Consider the following 27,200-nt stretch of genomic DNA (forward strand, 5'->3'; position numbering starts at 1 on the left):
GAAAGTTTGTGCTGCTGAAGTGGAGATTTCTGGCTCAGTGTACTCGAAAAACTCATTTCGAGAAAACGGCCATTAACATATATTTTAATTGAAATCTACATGTGGGCATAGATAAAGTGTAATAAAAGAAACATCTAAAGGGATAGTTCACCCAAAAATGAAAATTCTGTCATTAATTACTCACCCTCATGTTGTTCCAAACCCGAAACCCTGATCTTCGGATCAGAATGAAGATCTTTTTGATGAAATCTGAGAGATTTCTGACCCTCCATTGACAGCTATACAACTACCACTCTGACGCTTCAAAAAGTTCATAAAGAGTAAAATGCAAAACTAATCCATTAAAATTGAGCGATTTAGTCCAAATTTTCTGAAGAGACTCGATCGCTTTATGTGATGAACAGATTGAATTTAGTATTTTATTCACATATAAACATTGATCAGTAAACATAAACTGAAGCCCAACCAAACCTGCTTGGTGCACGAGAACAAACCTCTTGCTGAAGCTCAAACGAGCTGCGTAACACGAGAATGAACCACAATGGTTCTTGCTGAAGCTCAAACTTGCTGCGTAACACGAGAATGAACCTCATCGGTTCTTGCTGAAGCTCAAACGAGCTGCGTAACACGAGAATGAACCACAATGGTTCTTGCTGAAGCTCAAACGTGCTGCGTAACACAAGAATGAACCTCATCGGTTCTTGCTGAAGCTCAAACGTGCTGCGTAACACAAGAATGAACCTCATCGGTTCTTGCTGAAGCTCAAACGTGCTGCGTAACACAAGAATGAACCTCATCGGTTCTTGCTGAAGCTCAAACGTGCTGCGTAACACAAGAATGAACCTCATCGGTTCTTGCTGAAGCTCAAACGTGCTGCGTAACACAAGAATGAACCTCATCGGTTCTTGCTGAAGCTCAAACGTGCTGCGTAACACGAGAATGAACCTCATCGGTTCTTGCTGAAGCTCAAACGTGCTGCGTAACACGAGAATGAACCACAATGGTTCTTGCTGAAGCTCAAACGTGCTGCGTAACACAAGAATGAACCTCATCGGTTCTTGCTGAAGCTCAAACGTGCTGCGTAACACAAGAATGAACCTCATCGGTTCTTGCTGAAGCTCAAACGTGCTGCGTAACACGAGAATGAACCTCATCGGTTCTTGCTGAAGCTCAAACGTGCTGCGTAACACGAGAATGAACCACAATGGTTCTTGCTGAAGCTCAAACGTGCTGCGTAACACAAGAATGAACCTCATTGGTTCTTGCTGAAGCTCAAACGTGCTGCGTAACACAAGAATGAACCTCATCGGTTCTTGCTGAAGCTCAAACGTGCTGCGTAACACAAGAATGAACCTCATTGGTTCTTGCTGAAGCTCAAACGTGCTGCGTAACACGAGAATGAACCTCATCGGTTCTTGCTGAAGCTCAAACGTGCTGCGTAACACGAGAATGAACCTCACTGGTTCTTGCTGAAGCTCAAACGTGCTGCGTAACACAAGAATGAACCTCATCGGTTCTTGCTGAAGCTCAAACGTGCTGCGTAACACAAGAATGAACCTCATCGGTTCTTGCTGAAGCTCAAACGTGCTGCGTAACACAAGAATGAACCTCATCGGTTCTTGCTGAAGCTCAAACGTGCTGCGTAACACAAGAATGAACCTCATCGGTTCTTGCTGAAGCTCAAACGTGCTGCGTAACACAAGAATGAACCTCATCGGTTCTTGCTGAAGCTCAAACGTGCTGCGTAACACAAGAATGAACCTCATCGGTTCTTGCTGAAGCTCAAACGAGCAGCGTAACACGAGAATGAACCACAATGGTTCTTGCTGAAGCTCAAACGTGCTGCGTAACACAAGAATGAACCTCATCGGTTCTTGCTGAAGCTCAAACGTGCTGCGTAACACGTCAAGCGAATATGCTTGAGCTTCCGTTTACCACAACTGATGTGTGGTTAATTAAAGCCTAAATTCAAAGTGATCGTGTCTCTTTTTGAAAATTTGAACTAAACCGCTCAATTCATATGGATTAGTTTTACGATCTCGTTATGAACTTTTTGAAGCGTCAGAGTGGTAGTTGTATAGCTGTCAATGGAGGGACAGAAATCTCTCAGATTTCATCAAAAAGATCTTCATTCTGATCCGAAGATGAATGAAAGTCTCACGGGTTTGAAACGACATGAGGGTGAGTAATTAATGACAGAATTTTCATTGACTTTAATTGTATGGCGGCTGAGAGAGCTCAATGTGCTGTAACTGATGAAAACATATGCAAACAGAAAAAAACACCAGCAAATTAAGATAACGTTCTCATTTGTCTGACAACACATGCTGCAAATACTCACAATGCACATACAATCAAGACGTTAAATTAAACAACAAACTCACCTTTCAGGCCATCGACAACCCCACTGACGAGTGGACACTGAACAATAAGCATGTGCCAGTCAGATTTGTGACTTGTTGGGGTGCCCTTGAAACATTAGCGTTATGGTGTGCCATTTGCAGCGCGCTTCTGTATTTGGTTGCGTTGTGAGTATTTGCAGCACGTGTTGTCAGACTAATGAGAACGTTTTCTTAATTTGCCTGTGTTTTTTCTATTTGCATGTGTTTTCTTCAGTTACAGCGCATTGAGGTCTCTCAGCCACCGTATAAATGTGTATTTTGGATGTTTTCTTACCACTAGTCTGACAGAAGAAAAGTAGTGCAAGCAAGCAATAGCAAGCAAAATAGACCAAAACTGAACAGTGCCTGAAAAAACAATAGTGTTTGAAGCAAAGAAATCTCATCACCTTTCAGGGTTGTAGCCCTCCAGCTCTTCCAGAAAGGTGTTGGTGTTGGAGTACTGGTTCTCCGGGCTGGGTGTGATAAGGAACTTGAGAACGGTTCCCCTGGTGGATCCAAGGAACACCACAGTTCGATTGCGGTAGGGGCCTGCCTCAGTGTCCACCACCATAGTGTTCAACTGGTACCTTAAAAGTGAGGAAAATAAAGCAATATTCACAGCATTATAGAAGCTTATTGCTTTTATAAAACAGTTGCAACATCAGTATGATGAAAGACAATAAAAGACCAGCCAATAATATAGTTCATCATCCTAACTGTAAGCTGTTTACAGTAGCCAAATAAAATAGTGCGTTAAAATCAACATGAAATTGCATTTGCAACCTATTTTGCAACCAAAAAGTGATATATTTCCAAGAGAAACATAACATTGAATAAGAAAAAGAATTTAACCCTGTATTATTTTCCCAACCCACATGGCCTAGTTTCGAGTCTGAGGAATAAGAGAGTCCTTTCAGAGGTAAAATCAAGTTATTACATTTTGAATAAAGCTTGCAAAGACATTTTTTTCTTTTCAATAACATTCATGAATTGTGAACATGTATAAGGAAAGTAAATAAACCCTTATTTTGATTTTGTGTTTAACTTAGCAGATGGTCACAGATATGTTTGTCATTTATTTTACAATAGCTTTAAACAAATCAGATTCTGGCACTGATGCTATCTGTTTTAAACAATTCTTAGTGTATAATTCTTAATACAGCTTAGGAAATAATTAAAAAGGGTTATGAGAGATTAGAGTTGTAAATACTCTCCCTGTTCAGACTTTAATTTGGATTAAAAAGAGCAAACACAGAGGAGTTTATGACAGCTCACACCAACTTTTCCTTTATGTGTACTTTTACTACTTTGTTGTAAGCTTGAAAAACCTGAGCTGACTATTTTTCTTCATGTCATTCAAATCTAATTTGCATAATTCCAGCCTATGGTGTTCATTGATGACCCGCCCTCAAACACTCTAGTTGAGATGTAGCGGAGGCCTGGAAAAGTTTAGTTTGTGTTGTCGACATGTCGAGAAGACACTGTTTTCTGTGCTGTGAAAGCAAATCCATGCACTTTTTTAAAGGATGAGGACTTGCACTGGAATTGATATGGGAAAACCGACGCCATTGTTACTGTTTGTTTCACTGTGTATAAAGTGCTGAGAATGATCTGGAGCTGAAATTCAGATTTGGTAATGAGCGTTGTACATCCGACATGCGCTGTAACCGGTAGACCGGTCACAACAGACTGGGCCATATGACCAATCAGAGCAGAGACTGATTTAGAGAGACTGATTCCTTTATCTGTTTCAGACTCTGTGAGAAAATTGACGCAGCAATCTATATTATGAGAAAATGAAGGTTTTTGACCCTGGATGAATGTAAAACTTCAAAACAAAGACCTTAAGCCTGTAGAAGACCTTCAAAACAAAATTAGGAACATTTGAAATAGCATAATACGGGCACTTTAAGTCAAAATGGTCTGTTATTGAATATCAATCAAATATCCACCTTTTTTCCCCACACCAGAGTACCACTCTCCTTTGTGACAATTTACCTCTAGTTATCGTGAAAGGACCCAGTGGCCATTTCAATACAAAAAAACAATTTATTGCTTGATTTTTTCTCCTTGCAGAGAAGTTTTTCTTCAGTTACTCACAAGTACTGAGTTTGAAGGCCTCAGGCAATTTACCCTCTGCAGAAGCACTACTCGAGTTATAGTTTAACTAATGTTTTTTCCTCACTAACCTTGAGACACTGTAGCAGCGCTCTTAACAGGATTGTTGACAGAATGATGTCCTTTGAGTATCAGTACTGCTAACATTAGCCATACTACAGCAGAGCTTGGGCTTTGATTCCTGAGATTTCAACCAATTTCAGTTAAAGCAGCACAGCTTTTAGGAGGCCTTGAGAATTTCGCTTCACCTTTTCAAATCTCAGCAACACACTTCATATAACAAGCATCCTGGGGTTTATTGATCGTTTTTTCTGTGTTCCGTAGGTCTATGCATCGTACCGAACCATGGTCTTGACTATCCAGGGTCTGTGTCCGAGCAAAGGAACTGCTTCGTCCATCAGAGGATGAGTTTTGATGAAGTTCAGCACCTCATCGGGAAGGGCGTTGGAGGAGCTGAATCTCGAACCCTGGACAGCACATCCTCCAGGCCTAGAAAAGTAAAAGAACCACATTCACGATTCAAATGTCCAAACCAAACACTCACTATTTGATAGACAGACAGAGAGACAGAACGAGATAGATAGATAGACAAAACGACAGACAGACAGATAGACTGACAGATCAACAGACAGACAGAACGACAGACAGAACGAGAGAGATAGATAGACAGAACGACATATACTGTATATAGACCGACAGACAGAACGACAGACAGAACGAGAGATAGATAGACAGAACGAGAGAGATAGATAGATAGACAGATAGATAGATAGACAGAACGAGATAGATATAGATAGATAGATAGATAGATAGACAGAACGAGATATAGATATAGATAGATAGATAGATAGATAGATAGATAGATAGATAGAATGACATACAGATAGACAGACAGAATGATAGCAGACAGAACGAGACAGAATGACAGATATATAGACCAACAGAAAGATAGATAGACAGACAGACAGAACAAGAGATAGACAGAACGACAGACAGACAGAACGAGAGAGATAGATAGACAGAACGAGATAGATATAGATAGATAGATATAGATAGATAGATAGATAGACAGAACGAGATAGATATAGATAGATAGATAGAATGACATACAGATAGACAGACAGAATGACAGCAGACAGAACGAGACAGAATGACAGATATATAGACCAATAGAAAGATAGATAGACAGACAGACAGACAGATAGAACAAGAGAGAGATAGACAGAACGACAGACAGACATAGACAGAGAGATAGATAGAGAGATAGACAGACATAACAACAGACAGACAGAACGACATACTGTATAGACATATAGGTAGATATATAGACAGATATATAGACTGACAGACAGAACGACAGACAGATAGAACGAGAACGAGAGAGAGATAGATAGAACAACAGACAGACAGACAGATAAACAGACAGACAGAATGACAGAACATGAATAGAACATGATAGATACTAGAAAGATAGAAAGATTGATACCTGGGTTTCGGCACCAGTTCATCAGGTACAGGTGTCCATATGGATTCTGGAGATTTCTGCTCTTTGAATCTGCCCTCAAACACACGTGCCAGCTGCTGCATGTCAAACGCACACACCGCCGAGCCGGGGATGCTGGGTAGACACAGCGTTCCAAGAGGGTCAAGACACATCACTGATCCAAACCACACTTCAAACACACACATACAGTCCCACAGAAGCACACACAGGCTGTTACCCTAAGTCAAAGTGACATGTCACAACAGGACTATTCGATTTACTGCAGCTGACAGACTAATCGACCAATCTGCCTCTACAGCATCTCATTATAGTGTCTCGACAGCCACTCACATCAGATTAATAAAAGCTCAAGTGCATATTCAAGCTATTTTAAAGCACACAGGCTATAGTATAAATATAACAATACACACATTGACTGCTTTATGGCACTTTCATGGTGCTTTGTAGTCTACTGGAGCTTGATTCTTCAAAATATTCCTCAAAATACTTTCTGTTTTATGAAAGAAAAAATAAGTATCTTGGGAAAGACATGAGGGTGAATAAATGATGACAGTTTTCTTTTCTTTTTTTTGGGGGGGGGGGGGGGGGGGGGGGGAGGTTCATTCTTCCTTTTAAAAGCTAAAAACTGAGAGAAAACATATATCAGCAAAATATTATAGCTTGATACGCATTAAAAAAACAAAGGAAATCGTAGATCAGTCAAACACAGAAGGAAACTGTAAAATGACCTGCCAGGATGGGCAAGTGTTCTCACTGGCTGAACAGCCTAATGTTGTGTGTGTGTGTGTGTGTGTTCTGGTCTGCAGGTGTTCACCATGTGTTCCAGGGCAGCTTGTCTCTCTCTCCAAACAGTGGGAGTTCAGATGGACTGTTGAGGAAACTTGGATCCTCTTATCTGTCCAGATTTCAGCTTTCAGGCAAAACAACAAATCTTATCAAAAGGCTAGTAGTGAACTGAATGGCATTCAACTTTATACAAAATATGAAATAATCAATTCTAGTAAAATTAATACTTAGAATTATACACTATACCATTAAAAGTTGGGATCAGTCTTTTGAAAGAAATTAATAAGGTTTATTGAGTAAGGATGCATTAAATTGCATTAAAAATGCATTCAATAATTGTTATATTGTATATATACATTGTATATATATTGTATATATATTGAATATGACATTAAAGACATTCACCATTTTACAAAAGATTTCTATTTCAATAAATGCTTTTCAGCTTTCTATTCATCAAAGAAGAAATGATAATAATAAGAAATGTTTCTTGAGCAGCAAATCAGGATATTAGAATGATTTCTGAAGGATCATGTGACACTTAAGACTGTAGTAATGATGCTGATAATTGAGCTTTTATCACAGGAATAAATTACATTTTAAAATAGAAAACAGTTATTTTAAATTATAATAATATTTCACAATATTACGTTTTTTTTATAATTTTTTTTTATCTTACTGAACTTTTGAATAGTAATTTCAATTTTCAACTGTATTTTATACAGGTAAAATGATCTAAACAAACTCTTGTAAAATAATAAAAAATAATAATTAAATGATTTAAATTTCTTAATAATATTAGATTTATACATTTTAAAAGATGGAAATCATATTTGTTTTTTTTGTTTTGTTTTGAGCAGATGCTACTATTTTAACCGTGTCCTCTGGTGCAGCTACCTTCTAAAAGGCAATAATTAGATTATAATGTGGGAGTATTGTTTTAATTATATATATATATATATTTAAGACTAAAATTTCTGACTATTACTCTTCCTAGAGCTTTCAAGCTACAACCACTAATTGGGCCAGGCCTTCAGACTGTTCTGACTCGTTCATAATAAATGGAAAGGTTTTTACTTGTCCTCAATTTCACTTTTCTTTTGCAAAAACCCCTTAGATAAGAAAACATCCATAAAGACATTCTCTTCCAGGAAATGTTTGGAGGGAGAACAACAGCCCAAACATGTGCAAATCAACAAGGGATTAATTACAGAAATCAGTGTGATAATAACAACATGTTAAAAGAAAAAGAGGAAAAGCAACAGAATGAGACTGTAAATCACAGGATGTTGGGCTGGGTTTGAGGTCACACATGGTCCCGTCAGCTGCTCTGAGAACGAGTGTGTTTGGACCGCGGTGACAGATTTGGCGAGTTCTGTCTGGTGTCCCACTGGAACTGGAGTGAGAGGGCTTGTCTGCACCCCTCACCTGACACCAGACCCGCTGAGCCAACGCTGGACAGCATTTGGCCAATACTAGGTCAATGCTGGACCGAAAATGATCTAAACCTCAATGTCCTTTATCTTAAATGACAGTGTTGTGGCAAATCCAATTCCCTGCACCTCCAACAAAACTCAAAGAGTGCCTCAAACAAAGCAAACTTTCTTACATAGACTTGATAATACAAACCCTGAAAACTTTGGTAAATCCATTAAATAATTCATCCTCAAAAACCTGTGACCCATGACTTGTGGAAGTTTATATACATACAGTAAATCAAGATAGATAGATAGATAGATGGCACTGTACACAGATGATAGATGGAAGTCAAAGGGGAACAGAAACTGTTTGGTTACCAACATTCTTAAAAATAAATTATTTTGTATTCCGCTTAAAAAGAAAGAAAGAAAGTCATTCAGGCTTGGAACTACACGAGGTTGAGTAAATGGTGACAGAATTTTCATATTTGGGTGGACAATGGCAGCTTACCAGGTTTAGAGCTTATGATTACATAGATTACCAAGCGGCATTTTTATAATCATACACAGAAAAGAAAACCAATAGAATCATTCAGGGAATATCATTTTGATACAAGCTTGAGTTTAACACAATAGCTACATTATCCTGATCACAATGAGAGCGCAAATGACAGAACAGAGTCCTTCCACCTTCCACATAGTGACTAAATAAAAATGAAGTAGATAAGACAGTTGCAGAGCAATCATCGCATTCGGATATGATGAGGTCTGCTCATTCAGTTCTAATCATTCCATTTCTGCTCAATTCCACTCTAATATTCCCCACTAATAGATACATGGAAAATATGGAGTCTGATCTGTTAAATTAGGGCTACTGGTAATTGAAGGGCTTTGGGAATGAAGGGTCTCATTTGGAAAATTTGGAAAATGCAGGCAGATTGATGGACAGAAACGGCGCAGTGGGCATGGTGTTAATGGACTGATTTGGAGATCGGCCTGAGCCCGCCGCCTGCCACCCTTATGGAGGACATCTGTGCCAAAGATTACACCAAATTAACAGAGATGTCACTGGATGTCATCTTCCTCTTCGTCTCCTTTACCACCTCTCCTGTGCTTCACTGAGTGGCGCAACCTTATAATTACCTCAACTATTTAAAAGAATAAAGGGACAAACAGCGCTGTTCTGCCATTAGTGCACTGACAGCTCACTCATTTTATCTCAGAAGGTGACTGTAAAAATGTAAGTGATTTAAAGAATAACACAATGATGGCACACTGTGACTTTTTAGTAGTGCTTGCTAAGACAAACATCACTATTATTAGTTCTCATAATCCCAAAAATGAAAATTCTGTCATCATTTACTCACCCTCATGTTGTTCCAAACCTGTATGACCTTCTTTCTTCTGCAGAACTCAAAATTGAAGATATTAATATTAAGATATTTTTAATAAAAAATGTTCATTGAGCAGCAAATCAGCATATTAGAATGATTTCTGAAGGATCATGTGACTGGAGCAATGATGCTGAAAATTCAGCTTTGCATCACAGGAATAAACTACATTTTTCAAATAAAAAACAGTTTATTTTATTTTTATTTTACTATATTTTTCATCATATAAATGTAGCTGTGGTGAATTGATAAAAATCTAACTTTTTTTGTATAAAAAAACGTCGTCGGCTATTGCCTGACACAGGCAGACGGGGTCCGAGTGGAAGCCATTTTGAGAACACCACTTAAGCCAATAAGCTGTTAGAAGTTTGTGGCCTCCAACTCTAATCCAGCCAATGAGCTGTCAGATGTAGTGAACTACAGCCTTGTAAACCTCAAGCTAGACAAACGAGCTCTACTTTCACCCTGTTCTCTCTGGCATGCGGCCCTGGTCGCCTATCGTCCACTACTTTAAAGGCTTTCTGGCGCTGTGCCTGTGTAACTGACCAGCCCAGTGGGCTTGGGTGAACGGGCCAAGATCACCTCATCACAAAAAGCTCTGCAGCAAAGCCTCTCGCGTCCATTCGAGAAAGGACACGACGGGGGGCTGAGAAATGAGGACTAAATGAGAAAAATGGACACGGAAGAAAGCAGGAGGGACTTCATGCTGTTTGTACTTTGGCATAGAAGCTCAGCCATAACTCTAGAGTGAGTACATAATAGCTCTCCTTTCAGATGATGCAAAACTACTGTGAAAAAATATGAAAATGAAATGAAAATTTTATTTAAGGTATTTAAAAAATACAGTTAGAATTGTGCCATTTTATTGACATTTTTTTTTTTTTTTTACAATAGTATTTATGTATTGTGATTATTACTATGTGTATTATAATAATCATAAATATAGCCGCAAGCAGCAATGTGGGGGCAAGCACCCAAGCAGAGCAAGCATTGTAAGCACAATAAATTCAGCATGTACAGCAAGCATGACAATGACAACAGTCAAATGCTCTACAATGTGAATCACAAAAGGACAAAATACTATTCAGATTTTTTTATATATCATTCTCAAAAAGAAAAAATGTCTTGAACAGATGCAATTTCTTGCACCATTTCTGGCCACAGTACCTCTTGCAGTCAGAGCATGTGCCACACAGGATTCAAACCCACGACCTGAAAGGTTCAGGCGCTTGTAGCTTAGCAAGTTGCGCTACTCAGTTGATGCAGATGCACAAGCCCACTGAGGAGAGTTTTCAAGTTTTCTTTAGCATGCCAAAGCATTAGTTAGCATATTAACCAATTAGCAAGCTAAGATAACTTGGCCACTAACGTAAATTATGTTTAACCTGATCAATCCACATTAGAAGGAACGGCCTCTGATTGGCATGCTAAGCTATTTAACGTAGGACAACAGATGCAGTGCAGTTAAAGTCAACTTCAGAAAGTTATTTCTCGGGAACGGTAGCAAATATCAAAAATTCGTTAAGTCATTTCTGTGAGGCTCGGACCAATGATCATCTGAGCTGATTTTGGACAAAATTTGTAACAGGAGTAGAGAAAAAAGTTTTTTTTTCCTTTACTTCAATATGGCGGGCAAACAAAATGATGGAAAATGACAAATAAGATATCGTTGGAATTGGCATAAACCAAGGAACATAAAAAAAAAAAAAACGTATATCACTGGAAAACTAGGTGGCGATGTGTTCAAACTTCTCAGGTACCTTCAGGACATAATGAACCATAACAAATTTTGTGCCATATATGTCAGATCGTTTAAAATATATTGCAATTTATAACAAATTTCAAAATTACGGACCATGATTTTCTGACAAACTGTTCAATAGTTATTAAGCAAAAATAGCAATTTTTCAGATCTCATGACCTGTAGGTGGCGCTGTTCCCAAATTTGGCATGGACCCTCAGATCCTGGTTCCGATAAAGTATACAAATTTACATTTAGATTGATTAAAGTTTGTCTGAGACACAGCCTCTGAACCAATTTTGCACCAACCTCGTTTAGTTCAGGGCATCGCAACTTTTGAACAAAGATTGGTGGTAACACTTTAGTTTAGGGTCCAATTCTCACTACGAACTAGTTGCTTATTAGCATGCATATTACTAGGATATTGGCTGTTTATTAGTACTTATAAAGCACATATTAATGCCTTATTCTACATCCCTTATTCCTACCCAATACCTAAACTTAACAACTACCTTACTAGCTATTAATAAGCAGTATTTAGGAGTTTATTGAGGCAAAGGTCGTAGTTAATAGTTAGTTAATAGTGAGAATTGGATCCTAAACTAAAGTGTGACCAAATCGGTTTAGCTATTTCTGTGCGGCTCGGTTCAAAGATCATCTGAGCCAATTTTCGTAAGAATTGGGCAAAATTTGAAGGAGGAGTAGGAAAAATATTAAATACTGTACTTTTCAAAATGGCCACTACTGTAAGAGGCGGAGTTTAAGTTGGCAAGGCTGTGCGTTACAGTGATTTGTACCATGATTTACCTGAGGTAAAAACACCGTAATGGACAGCCTCTCATGGCTTATTGTGTAATTATTTATTCTCATACAAAACAAAAACAATAGCAGCCACAATACACAAATAAATAATTGTATATTTCAGAAAATGTAGGCACAAATGAATGAAAACGTTTCCATTTCAAGACATTTTCTCCTCAAACATCCAACTTCTCATTAATCTTGACCACTTTCCTTTCTCAAAGGCTGTCCTGGAGTTTGCTCTTTCCTATTTAAAAAAATGACCACATCTAGCCGAGCAGATATAACACCAAAAACATTCCACTGGAAGTTGATGACGAAGCTCATTTTTATTCTAATCATACGAACACAATGAGAGGTAATCTACTGAAAACGGCCCTCATCATCTGCCTGATGGACTGCAGTATATCATACTGAACGCACACTTACCCGTGGAGCCTGGAAGACTAGTGAGAGCTCTTACAGTGTGTTACGAGCTCTCGGGAGCGACACAAAGAGCTGATAGAACAACATTTGGGCTGGTTTTATGATGTACTTGACTGTTTATCCATTTAGCTCAGAACAGACCAATTCATTCCCTTTCATAAACCCACAAACTCAGATTATCGGCTGGTTGTTGTACAGTATCTTCCGCCATATCTCTCTGTCTCTTTGTCTCTCTCTCGATCCCTTTATTTTGGGTCTACAGTATGCAAATATCTATTCTCTATTGGGAGTTATTTTAAGCGGGGGAAAAATTGTGTTGTTTCAGTAGGCATGCAGTGCCAAAGCAGCGTGTTCAAGTCAATGTGGAATTCAACATCAAATCTTTTGTTTTTCGCTTGTTCCAGTGATCATTTATTCAGAGGTATTTCCAGGCATGCTGTGGAACTGTATAACCGCTCTGTGATACGGCAAGGATACATTTTACATCTACCGTATGTTTCAATCACACGTAGAGTTCTTAAAGTATTAGATGCTCATTTTAGATTTTTGAATTGATATGCCACCAATTGCTCGGAGGGCTTTCAGTTTCCACAGAGATATAAAATGTCACACAAAGTGTACACACCTCTAGCGAGAGTGTTTCATCTCTCACCTCTCGTGCAATTCAGCCTGTGGTCGTGGTTATGGCATCAGATGGTAATATGGTACTTTGTGAGATAATTATCCTAAACAAATTCTGGTGGTCACTAACCTGCCTGTCAGCAAATGAGAGTTAGAACAAAGACTTTGGTTGCTCTATATATTACAGTATGTGCACTTAGGTGTCCATCCTTACAGTGTACTTACCTGTACTGGGTAACATAAGCTAACTACATGGGTTAAGGTTAGGTTTAGAGGTAGGTTCAGGGTTAGTGCCTAGATATTGTAATTACTATAATACGTACATAGTATGTACACAAGGAACAGGGCTGTCAAATAAAGTGCTACCAAGACTTTATACATAGAAAGACGGTGCACTCATATTACTTGGTTGAATGGGAGAAAGTGTACATTTCCCTAGATGTATACAGACACACACAAAGGTTGTTTCTAGCACTTCAATTTCTCAGACTCTCGCTCTCTTTGCACATTTTGACAGATGTCACAACTGCTACTGTATTCTACAGCACAATGTAATCTGGCCATTTCCAACCCCCTGAAAAGCAGATCAGTGTTTTGCCCATTGTTAAAATGTGTTTATGGCGATTATTAACATCCCTGCTAACTGATTTTTTGACAGTCTTTTTCCTGAGACAATCAAACTCTCACAACTCTTCGCTTTGTCTTTCTTCTGCAGAAAAAAAAGCCCTTTTAGGCAGACTATCAAAAGAACAAAATCCAAATTGCCTTGAAATTGGATTCATTCGTGCTGCTCGGGTTCAAAACAGACTAATAAGAAGCTAAATCACAGAGGAACGAGCGTACGTGCGTGTGTAGAACCGTTTTCCATTTCCCTTCAATTTAGTTATGTTTCCTAATCTTTACACATTTACGGTGCGAATGTCACAAAAACATGTCCAGATCATATTTCACCACCACCAAAAGAAATAACATTTTGCTTTAAGGAAAACAAGCCTATTTTAGGACATTCTTTTAATTACAGTTAAGAACTTTCACCCTCGTTACCATAATGACTATAAAACTCTCATTCTCATAACCGTATAATTACTGAGAATTTTGGTGGATTTTTTTTGTGCTTAAATGTCACGTCAAATAAAATAATAAAATAAAGTACAATAAACAAACATAAATAAATGCAAATGAATAAATAATAAATAAATAAAAAACAAAAATACAAATAAATAATAATAATTAAGAAATAAAAATGTTTTAAAAATAATAATTAATACATACATTTCACAAGATTTTAGTGTGAAATATGGCCCAGACATGTTCTTGAGAAATTCACCTTTACAGTGCTTTACAAATAATAGTAACTGGAAACATCTTGGAAAGGACACTGACAAGACCAAGACAATAAATGGTGCCAATATGATTTGAGGAAATAACCTTCTCAAAGGTTTTTGTCCTTATTTGCATCAGGGCTGTTGAATCACATTACTGTCTCATCTGCATTCATCATTCACACACACACAGAGCGTTCCACTATACTGCAAATGATCCCACCATACCCTTTAATATTCATCCTGTATGATGAGTGTGTGTACCTGTTTGAGGGTGTTGAAAAGACCCCCAGTATGACGTCTCTGCCCTGCATGCGTATGATGGGGCTGGTGGACTGCAGCAGGTTGAAGTAGAAGTGCGAGTCTCCAGGGATTGAGCAGTTCAGACGCGCTTTCAGAAACGACGTCCACTGGCGCTCTAACACACGCTGAGAGCCGCCCAAATCACCTTTACACACACGTGCCACGCGAGACACCATCACCTAACGCATACACAAACACATTCAAAAATAAAACGGATCAGTTTTTACTCCACACAACCTCTATTCAGTGCCGGAATCAAAGTGACTATTCACTGGAGAACTGCTTTTCAACCTAACACTTCAATCATGAGAACTTAGTCTTTTGACAATAGTGTAAAAACTTTAAAGGGGCCATATTCTGCACTATTGTAGCATTTTTTTTTCTCCCCCAGAATTCCACTCATAATGTCAGTAAAGGCGTCTTGTGCCAAAAGCAGTCATCATTTAGTTTCCAAGCTCTCTCTGACACTTTGCAACTGGACCTTTAACTACACTGTACCTTTAATATGTAAATGACCTAGGTTATGATTGGCTGAGCTCTGAGTAGAGGGCGGGGCACTATCAAGTTCCTGAATACTGCATTGGCTTTTCATGGGCAGTCATATGTTAATTTGCATGTTATGACCTTACAACCTTGATTAATTATGCATTTTTAATAATTAATCAGCTTCAATAAATGGTAAGGGTGGACTGGGGATGGAGGGAGGGCTAACATTTTACAACAAGGCCCCATTTGTTAACGCCTTTAGTTAACAAAAAAAAAAAAACGATGAAGAATACTTCTAAGGCATTTATTAATCTTAGTTAATGTTAATTTCAACATTTACTAATACATTATTAAAATCAGAATTTGTATTCAATGAACCTGAACTAACATGAACTACCAATTAATAGTTGTATTTTTATTAGCTAACGTTAACAAAGACTGTAAATAATTGTTTGTTCATTATTAGTTAATAGTAAATGCATTAACTAACCTTTACTAATGGGACCTTATTGGAAAGTGCAAGCTCACTGAATTCTGCACTCCCGTTATAATAAGGAAAACCTGTCTTGATTGTACAATGAATCTCATATTTACATCGTGTTTACACTTTGTTGGTTATAATGAAAGGATTCGCACTGAACCAAACAAAACCTTGTGTGTTTTCAGGGGTATTATGCGGATTCAGACTAACTTACCGACTAGCACCTCTGATAGGCCATGATTTTCCTACAATGATCAACGCTTGTAAAAACACGCTGTAAATAGAAACCTTTGACGCTCAGAGAGCGCTCAAACAAACACGAACGAGGGTGTTTAAAAGCAGCGTCTATCAGCAGGCACTGAATATGCCCAATACTCTGTACTACCGGTACACACACATTTAACCGTTTTAGTACCGACTGGTACCGGTAGTACCGGGACATTTGACAACCCTATTTACATTGTTACGAAAGATTTCCATTTCAAATAAATGATTATTCAAAGAATCCTGAAAAAATCATCGTTTAAAAATTAAGCAGCACAACAGCTTTCAACATTGATAATCATAAGACATTTTTCTTGAGCAGCAAATCAGCATATTAGAATGATTTGTGAAGGATCATGTGACACTGAAGACTGGAGTAATGATGCGGAAAATTCAGCTTTGCCATCGAAGATATAAAGAACAATTTAATATACACTCACCTAAAGGATTATTAGGAACACCATACTAATACTGTGTTTGACCCCCTTTCGCCTTCAGAACTGCCTTAATTCTACGTGGCATTGATTCAACAAGGTGCTGAAAGCATTCTTTAGAAATGTTGGCCCATATTGATAGGATAGCATCTTGCAGTTGATGGAGATTTGTGGGATGCACATCCAGGGCACGAAGCTCCCGTTCCACTACATCCCAAAGATGCTCTATTGGGTTGAGATCTGGTGACTGTTGGGGCCATTTAGTACAGTGAACTCATTGGTCATGTTCAAGAAACCAATTTGAAATGATTCGAGCTTTGTGACATGGTGCATTATCCTGCTGGAAGTAGCCATCAGAGGATGGGTACATGGTGGTCATAAAGGGATGGACATGGTCAGAAACAATGCTCAGGTAGGCCGTGGCATTTAAACGATGCCCAATTGGCACTAAGGGGCCTAAAGTGTGCCAAGAAAACATCCCCCACACCATTACACCACCACCACCAGCCTGCACTGTGGTAACAAGGCATGATGGATCCATGTTCTCATTCTGTTTACGCCAAATTCTGACTCTACCATCTGAATGTCTCAACAGAAATCGAGACTCATCAGACCAGGCAACATTTTTCCAGTCTTCAACTGTCCAATTTTGGTGAGCTCGTGCAAATTGTAGCCTCTTTTTCCTATTTGTAGTGGAGATGAGTGGTACCCGGTGGGGTCTTCTGCTGTTGTAGCCCATCCGCCTCAAGGTTGTGCGTGTTGTGGCTTCACAAATGCTTTGCTGCATACCTCGGTTATAACTAGTGGTTATTTCAGTCAAAGTTGCTCTTCTATCAGCTTGAATCAGTCGGCCCATTCTCCTCTGACCTCTAGCATCAACAAGGCATTTTCACCCACAGGACTGCCGCATACTGGATGTTTTTCCCTTTTCACACCATTCTTTGTAAATCCTAGAAATGGTTGTGCGTGAAAATCCCAGTAACTGAGCAGATTGTGAAATACTCAGACCGGCCCGTCTGGCACCAACAACCATGCCACGCTCAAAATTGCTTAAATCACCTTTCTTTCCCATTCTGACATTCAGTTTGGAGTTCAGGAGATTGTTTTGACCAGGACCACACCCCTAAATGTATTGAAGCAACTGCCAAGTGATTGGTTGATTAGATAATTGCATTAATGAGAAATTGAACAGGTGTTCCTAATAATCCTTTAGGTGAGTGTATATATTGTAATATATAAAGACAATATTATACTGCATTAATACTGTATTTTTTGATCAAAGTAAGCTAACTTATTTCAAAATCATTAAAAAAATCTCACCGACCCCAAACTTTTGAATGACATGTGTAAATGTCCAACTGTATATTTCTTTCTCACCTTCTCCAGGTAGTTGAACTCCATGGCCATCTCCCTGAAGAAGAAGTAGATATGAGGTCCCCATTCCACGGCACTCACAAAATAAGGCTCTGCAAGACACACACAAACGCAGCCTTTCATTTAACAGTCTGAGGGTGTCCTATGGAGAAAATGAAGCTCAAATAAGTAAACACTCATCAGTCATTATAAAGACATTTAATCCGAACAAACAACATATGCACAGTCCCAGAGGGAGGCAGGGAGAGAAAGAGATATACAGCGAGAGAACGGCACAAACACAAGTGAATGAGGCAGAGATAGTCCTCATAAAACATGCATGTCCTCTTAAATAAAGCAAAGAGAGTGAAGAGAGGACATTCGGAGGTCTTGGCCTCTCCTCTCCCTCTCTCTCCTTGAGCAGAATGCGTTTTATAAAGCAGACGCAGGTCTTTATGGCTCAAAACGGGATGTCGGTCTCACTCCCTGAATGATTCTTTTATAGATATATTCATCTCATAGCTCTCCAACATTCAAAGTTCAAACAGAGAGCTCAAAATTATACACACATCCACCTATTCTCGCCTGAATGAGAAAGCACCGCGCAGTTTCCTGTTTTTACAAGGTCTTGCATATTTGTGAAAAACAAGCCAGGTAAAAAAAAAAAAAATTCCCATTTGGTTTTGTTAGCACTCTCTGACTGTCTGGTGTGAAATCACACTAAAAATTCAGTGTTGTGAACTGCTTCCAGAAACTATTTTAAAACCCACAAAACAAAACCCCACTTCAAACCGACAGGTATCGCAGAGCGACAAAGAAGCAATCCTTTTTATTAAACAATTCCTGAAACAACTTCAAAGGAATAATCCAGGTTAAGTGCAGCTTCTGCTCTATTGACAGTTTATGTGAGCATTTGAACAGAAAAACAGTTTGACTTGCTGTATCACTAAAAAAATATATAGTGTTAACACTGTCATGACCAACTAAACAAGTCAACCCAGTTACTTTCGCTCTTTATTCATGTGAAGGTACCAGGACGGGACATGTGGGACGTGATATAACTAAGAATGGGTCAAGATGGTCAACTAGTCATCTAGATGCCAATGTTCCTATTATAATGCATAACAGGTGTCTGGTTTTTGTGGATAGTTTTTTTGTAATAAAAAGTTATTTTGCTTATTTCTTTGTTCATTATCTGTCAGTTGTCCTATTGAAAGGCCAAATATCACAATGTTAAAATGCATTGTGTCTAGTTAGTAGACATGAAACAGCCTAATTATACAGAGTTTCTTTAAAAGAGTCAAACAGACTAGTGATTTTGAAAACATGAAGTATTGCACATCCACAAAACACTGTTGAAATGGAGCTGAGCTTTTATAACTCAACCAACAAGAACTGTACAGTACTTAAGTCCATGCAACTTAAAAAGTTCACTTCAAAGGGACAATTTAGTCCAATTAGTCCAAGGGACTGTTCTTTATTGTGGCAGATAAAGCACTGAAAAACCCTAATTGTTAGTACATTAAACATAATAAAACATAATTTCTGTTCTTTTTTAAAAAACTGAGGGGTGAATATACAGTATATAGTTCCTGATCCTGCAGCCAATAAGATTCCTTTCATTTAAATAGTCTGGTTCATTGTTTGCTGTAAGCTAGTCCTGTAGCGTATCAGAGTCACCCTCCAGCTCCACCTGCCTAGATCTGCTACGGGATTTATGGATGTTAATTTATGCAGCAGTAGGAAATCTTACATGCTCACAGCAGTGTGTCTGTGTATCTATTGAAGGATAATTCCGGTATTACTTTGAGTCTCTTTTCTGGTTTGTTTTGGATGAACTAGAGTGGTGGACACAGAAATTTTGACGATGGGTCCTGTCTCGACTTTTTGACTCGTTTAGAATCGCCTTTGACCGCTTCAGAGTGGCATGCCATGCACACACATGTCCTTAAAACAACCCTTAAAATGCCAAATAAAACACGACGGAAACTGTATTTCGCTACACTACTTGTTTTGGAACATCAACGAACACCACTAACCACTCGGTGAGTTGCACAGTTTTGAAAACGTAATCGATTACCTAATGTAACCTCTGTTCTCTCTAGAAGAGGGAACGAGTATTGCGTAAGTTGCTTACGCTACGGTTAAAGTCATCTTTTCTCGAGATATGAAGCCAAAAAATTATCCTTAATTTTTATAATCTTGCCAACGCAGTGCAGCAGCACGCAGACCTAGAGCAGGCTATCTAGCGTGCTCATTGGCTGCCCTGCGGCAACTGCAGCAGCCTACCACTGAGCCTGGCATGACGTCACGCCCAATGAGGGCGCTTGGCGCCCTCACGCGTCACAGCACGCCAGAAGGGGCGTGGTTTAGCGTATATAAGGAAGGGCTCGGAGGCTGCTCCCCTGGTTTTGAGCTCGTGGCGCGAGCACGGCGGGTTACGCAATACTCATTCCCTCTTCTAGAGAGAACAGAGGTTACATTAGGTAACCGATTATGTTCTCTTACGAGAGGTTCTCTCGTATTGCGTAAGTTGCTTACGCTACGGGAACCCCCTTGTCAACGCTGTGCGGGCCCAGCATCCACTGTATGAGTCCCAGGGAAAGCCCGGGGAACACGATGAGTGGGAACAGGCGGCCAACAGAGTGGCTAGCGCATGTACATAAGCACACAGTAGGGAGTGCAGAGTGGCCCAGCCGGTCTGTACTGAAACTGACACAACCCACTTATAGTGCAGCTCAACCAGGAGAGCTAAATCGAGTAGAAGTAGCCCGCGCACGAAAATTGTGGGCAGGGCATACACGCGACTTAGACTGATAAAAGTTTAGCCTGCAGGACGGTGACGGTGAGCGCGGCCATGGATCTTCCGATGGCTTGTGCCACGGACTTTGTAGCGCGAAGAGAGAGGTCCGTCGCGCTGCGCATGTCCGTCAAGACAGTCTGGTCCGGGCCTTTCTCGTCCATTTCGCGGAGGATCTGGAGAACTGCCATTGAATGCAGGGCGGAAGCAGCCTGGCCGGCGGCGGCGAAGGCGCGGCCGACGAGCGCTGACGTGGTCCTGCAGGCCTTGGATGGTAGGGCAGACTTTGAGCGCCATCTGGCGGATGGCGGGCAAATGTGCGCTGCGACCGTTTCCTTTACCGGGGGAATCTGTGTATATTCCTTCTCGGCGGCCCCGTCTACTTGAGAGAGGGTCGAGGAGACCGGAGAGCGGAGTCTAGCGGAGAAGGGGGCGCTCCAAGACTTCGAGAGCTCGGTGTGGAGCTCAGGCAAGAAGGGTGCTGACCTAGAGGCAGGCGCTTGGCGGCGGCTAGGCAGAAAACACCCGTCGAGTCTATTAGGTGCGGGCGCCTTCGGTGGGGACCACTCGAGGCCTAGTTGGTCGACAGCCTTAGTGAGGAGGCGGAGAAGTTCCGCGTCGACATTGGCGCGGGCCCGGCTAGACTCCTGGGCCAGGAGTCTGCTTCATCCCCTGAGGCGACGGCAGTGCGGGCGGGAGCCGGCCGCTGCGCGTCGGGAAAGGGGGGCGGAGAAGGAGAAAGCGAGGCTCGCGGGAAGGGTTCCGGCGAGCACTTAGCTTCTGCATCGGGTTCCGGTGGCCTCTGGGAGCAGCGCTTCTTCTTGCGTGGTCCGGCGGAGGCAGGCGGAGAGACAGCGTGAGCGTCGAACAAGGCGAGTCGAGCCCGCAGGGTCGACTTCGGCAGTTCTTCACAGAATTCGCAGCCCCCCGAAGAGAGAGCGAGGGCTGCGTGGTCTCATCCCAGGCAGAGAGCGCAGATCACATGGCGGTCCCTGTCGCTGAGCGGGGCTCGGCAAGAGCCACAGGAAATGCGAGGCATTTTGCAAAAAATGCCTTGCGCTCTTTGACCACTCTGAAGCGGTCAAAGGCGATTCTAAACGAGTCAAAAAGTCGAGACAGGTTCATCCAAAACAATCCAGAAAAGAGGCTCAAAGTGCTAAATACCAGAATTATCCTTTAACAGTAGCATATCCATAATTGCTCTGTAGCAGCAATAATCAGACCAAATACATTAACACTGCCATATTCAATAACATGCTAAAACTATTCAGAGGGTTGTCATCATTTAATTAAGAAAAATAATATATATTGGCCTACACACACACACATATATATATATATATGAAACCTTACCTCTGAACCATTTGGAATCATGTTTGATCGTGCGCAGGGCCGGACTCTCTCCAAGACTGCGGTAAATGACAGCATCGATGGCCAGGAAGTCAGTAACTGTCCCTGTGAACAAGCTGCCCTCTGGGGTCAAAGGGCAAAGGTCAGTGGTCAATAACCAGAAGTGAGCATCGACATTGTGCCATGATGATATATGCGGCAAAGCGTTCGAAAAGTCCTTGAGCATAACGGTGCTAGGAAAAGGTGGTTAAACACATTTATGGAGGCAAATTAAAACAGCTATAAATGAGGCGATATTAAATATTATTAGGTTGTGTATCTACTGGGTGTACGGCTGTCATTATCACAGATTAAAGGGTGCTAAAAAAAAATCTGTGCATTATGTGAATAATGTGAGGTTAGAGGTTTGAGTCGTTACATGGACAGAAATGTGTGCTGTTACCTGCAAACAGAGCCACATTAGCGTGTTTGGGATCATACGGACATCGGGCCATTCCGCTGATGGGCTCGCCGACCAATTCCAGAGTGTCTCTCTGAACAAACACACACACACACAGTCTTTGTGAGGACGGGATATGACACTCTCTGAGAGGATGATAGCTGTTATAAACCACACATATCTCCAAACACATTCACAAGTGCTGCTATCATTTCAACACGCTTCCAGCAACAGTGGAGAGTGTGAGTGAGCGTGTGCGTGTGTGAGAGAGATGGACCCTTCAAACGCAACTGTAGTGTGTGTCCATTTATCTCACAACTAAAACAAACACAAAAACCTGTCTCCAGAAGAGTTTTCTCAATTTTATATTTAACAATAAATCAGTATGGCTTTCATTTGGAAATATACTGTACTGTAAAAACAAAGACTTTAAGGTTTAGCTATAAAATGTGAAATGTGGCCCGAAAATTTCACCCCAAAATCCAAAGAAAAAAGAAAATAAATATATTGCATTAAGAAAATCAAGCATTAATTACCAAATGACTAACTGAATATTTGGTAACACTTTACAATAAGGTCCTATTAGTTAACGTTGGTTAAAACATTAACTAACAATGAACAATTCAATAGTTCAAAAAGTTCAATGTTAGCTGAGGTTCGTTAAATAATATTAACAATCTTAAATAACATTAATGTTACCAAAAGTGGTAACCAAAGTCATTATCTCTCTAAAGAAAATAAATTATTTGGTCATTAATGTTTCATTTTCTTATTTTTTTTTAACATTTGATTTTGGGGTGACATATAATTCAGACATGTTCCTGACAGATTCAGCCACAAAACCACTCACACTTTCGATTCAACGCTTAAAATGAACATAATCTCCTCTGAACTCTTCGCTGTAATTTTGTGCATCCATTTATTGAGTTTTAATAATTAAGTCAATTGCACTTCCATCAATGTTGATCCTCTTTCATTAGTGTTAAATCCATGGGTCCTAATGAACTGATTATTTTTAATGATACAGTGGAACTGATTCACAAAGCATTTTTTAATGACTGGACTGTAAAAGAAAAAATTGTAAAGTAGGTGAGTGACAGAATATGTAAATGAACTTGTAAAGTCTTGCACTGCTGCGAAGTTGTACTAGCAACGGGAATAACAAGACATGTAATGGTACTGATTTATCAAAGAATCCATTAACAAATATTCTTTTAGTACTTAAAAAATAACTGGTCCTATATACAGTGTATACACTATTTACGCTCTAAAAAAAGATTTCATGTTTATATGCAACTTGCTATTTCTTTGTCATTAATAGTAAAATGTACTAGCAATTTCTGAAAATTGGTTCTACACCTTTTTTCATGAGCTCAAGACTTGAGTCAGCTTGATTAATTATAAAAAGAATCAGCATATAGCTGAAATCTCACATTGTACATACAAACATATACATACATTCAAGCTAAAAATTAAAACTGCTCCTGTAGAAATTCTTCTACATATTTTAGGATGAACAGAACTGGATCTTGTGTGATGTTTGTGTAATATTACTCTTTACATGCTCTACATGTTTGCTGAGGGTAAACACAGGGGAGACAGTGAAGTCTGCCGGCATTGAGGAACACTCACCGTGTAATTGGCACACAGCGGGTTGAAAGCATTCGTCCCGCACACGAACAGCCCTCCATCATGGCTCAACAGCACCTTAATATAATTACGACACTCCTCCTGAGGTAAACAGAGAGAAATAGAACAATTTACTCTTGTTTATACTATTATACATTGTGGCAAGCAGGGCGGGGCCGAGAGCTGTGGGAACGGAGCGTGAGTGCTAATGAGCGTCACCTGCGCCACACCGGTCTCGAGTCCCACGGAGGAACTCCGGAAGGACAAAAGGTGACAGTGCAAGACAAGAGAGGAGTTGGTGCTTTATTTTAGTTCATGCGGCAGTCTCCACGAGGGGCTCTGGTTCCCGCCTCTTTCTTCCCTTATCAACAAACCTTGTTACAACATTCATTCAAGTTGTCAAATTTGTTGATTGCTTATGTTGTTTACAATATAATACAATTCAATACAATACAATATTTTACGAATTTTCACTATATTTTCCTAGGTACTTTATAGGAATAACATGATATGTTGTGATTTGTGGTATTATGATTCCATGTCTGATGTACCATGAAATAAATGAAAGTAAAATAATATATAATATAAAATACAATACAATACAATAAAATAAAATAAATAAACAAAATATTTTAAAAGAATTTAATTTTAATAAATAAAATATAATTATTATATTATATTAAAATATATTTATCTTTATAAATATTTAATATTTATTAACATTACTTGTATTTTTTATTTGCCCTGTTGTCCTTTTATTAATATTACTAATAGAGTAGGCTTCCAAAAATCTAAGAGTTCTGGAAATAAACAAAAAGCTTTGGGATTAAAACTGAAAGAAAGAGAGAGCGAGAGTTTGAATAATTATGTTATCTCAATATGCATAAACACAATAAAAATGACTATTCCTATTAATTATTGTGTGGAACAGCGGAAATGATTTAAAACTCTGTGTATTTGTTTTGCCGGGCTGATCTTCTTTGAATAACAATGACTTAGCAGCATTTGACTTTCATGTCATTTAACAAAGTCATCTGAATACTAATTAAAATTTGAGTGAAGAAGAGAGACAAACAAAAACATAGTGTGTGCGTGTGCGTGTGCGTGTAATGGGTCAGACATGAAAGGGTAGGGTAAGATGGACAAAAGAATAAGGCTGTAAATATTTACACAGCTTCACAAGTCATTTTCCCCCAGACATCATTATTTTGAGAGCTGTGTTTGTTTTTGAAGACAGACACTAGATAAGAAGGTCCCAGCTCGCAGCTCCGTCACAGAGCCCACACAGTGGGCATCACCCTATAACAGTTCAACGTTTTTCAGTTTTTCAGGGCAAGGACCCCATGAAGCAGGGACCCCCGATACAAAACGTGTCAAACAAAGCTACATATTAGGCTAGCCTTCGATATTAATAGAAACTAACCATATTATGATCAAAAATAAATTATATTATGTTAAGACAATAGATCAGAACTATGTACATTGTTGTTGTTGCACATGCATCACTCTGACTAATACTTTCATTGTTAAAATTAAGATTTATGCATCATAATAAACAACACGTTGCGAGACAAATCCCAATTCATTAGTTGTTTGCAGTTGCAAATTATTTTAATGGATTTGCAGTCATACATTTTTATTTTATTAATCAGATGGACAACTTAACATTGACCTGAAATGTAGCTACAAGTTTATTAAAAATTAACATTTTAATTTTACTGTCAGGTGGACAATTAAGAATCAAATCAATACGTTAATGAGTGTGGGTTAAAGTGCAGATGTAATGTGTCAGCAACAGCTCCACCATAACAAGAACAGCAATGTAGTAGACATTTAAGATTATTTACAAGTCATTACTTTCACCAATAATTTGAATGGAATTAAAAAAATATAATGATACGAATATTTTGTCTGCATTTATATTGTGCATTTCTATTTTGACATGCCACACTTTTGTCCCTTGCTTGTATCACTATGTCAATTGCACTTTCGAGAGTGAATCCTGCATTTTGTGAAGATGTCACTTCCGAAACTTTGCAGCATGTAATTGGCCATCAGTCCTCTCTTAGCAGCTTGAAAAACAATACTTTTATTTAATAGATTATTATATCTATATAGCCTCACTTTACAATCACTAAAATGCTGTCACTCATCTCAGTTCGCGATCTCACAACGTTCCAATAAAATCAATAAAGTTGTGTACACACACTGCATAATGAATATCTAACTTGCATCATGTCTTTGTTAAAGAGAGGTTTCGCGAGAGCGAGCAGAACTCAGCACTTGAACAAAAACTAGTGGATTCTAACTTAAACAACTCTGATTGGCCATCTCGTTCAAGAGATCAACAAACATGTCTGTGATTGGCTACATTTCTCACCGCTGCAAAAAGCATGCTGTAAATAGGAACATTTCACGGTCTCCAGAGCACAAATGTGTTTCGCCAATAATATTATATTATTACAGTATTAACTGAGGGTGCTCTTGTTTTCTTTTCAGGGTGCTTATATTTAAATTTGACTTTTGTGATGTTTTTAACCACGTTTTATTTTTTTAACAAAAAATGATTTGTGATCAAACTTTAATTGAAGGACCCCCTGCAGTACCGCTGCGGACCCCCGGTTGAAGACCCTTGCCGTATAACATACATTTTTCTCCTGGTGTTTACATTGTATTTGGACTAAATAGGCACAATTGTGCTGCATGTCTTTGTGTAGCACAGAAACAGGAAGTAGCTGGACTTGAATGCATCATGACGTGAGTCCAGCTATAAAAGCAGTCCTACTGGATAACCAGCTGCGAACACTCACGAATCAGGAATGTCTTTGTTCCCTGACGGACATCAATGGAACGTTTTGAAGTGGTTTTGTGTATTTTGCTGAAACCTCTGCATGTGGGCCCCAACGTGCAGCTCCACCATAGGACCCATTCACCACTCTGCCCATTGAGTTTGGCTGGGCCCCCTGGTGGAGCTGAAACCCGAGGGGGCCGACACTGAGGTCAGGCTCTTTGAGGTGATTAGCAGGACTGCCAAGGTTCTATGTGTTGTTACAGATGCAAGTCCACCGAGTGTGTTTGCACAAGAGATGTAGATCTAAGTGTCGTTACAAATGCATTCAAGCTGCACACAGCGTTAAACACACACTCCCTAT

At 39.5% G+C, this 27,200-nt stretch overlaps 1 protein-coding gene across 1 annotated transcript in view; it reads right to left on the bottom strand.

Annotated features, from left to right (window-relative positions):
- sema6ba (sema domain, transmembrane domain (TM), and cytoplasmic domain, (semaphorin) 6Ba) overlaps positions 1–27,200 on the bottom strand; it is a 133,881-nt gene that overhangs the window by 14,731 nt on the left and 91,950 nt on the right. Inside the window, exons 6-13 of the mRNA XM_084411996.1 lie at positions 24,052–24,150; positions 22,423–22,513; positions 21,984–22,103; positions 17,855–17,943; positions 14,774–14,991; positions 5,986–6,117; positions 4,839–4,988; positions 2,789–2,968 (exon numbers count right to left, since the gene is read on the bottom strand). Coding sequence (XP_084268122.1) covers positions 2,789–2,968; positions 4,839–4,988; positions 5,986–6,117; positions 14,774–14,991; positions 17,855–17,943; positions 21,984–22,103; positions 22,423–22,513; positions 24,052–24,150 — 1,079 coding nt within the window. The remainder of the gene's footprint in view (positions 1–2,788; positions 2,969–4,838; positions 4,989–5,985; positions 6,118–14,773; positions 14,992–17,854; positions 17,944–21,983; positions 22,104–22,422; positions 22,514–24,051; positions 24,151–27,200) is intronic.

Source organism: Rutilus rutilus, assembly GCF_951802725.1.
Source record: "Rutilus rutilus genome assembly, chromosome: 6".
Taxonomy (NCBI): domain Eukaryota; kingdom Metazoa; phylum Chordata; class Actinopteri; order Cypriniformes; family Leuciscidae; genus Rutilus; species Rutilus rutilus.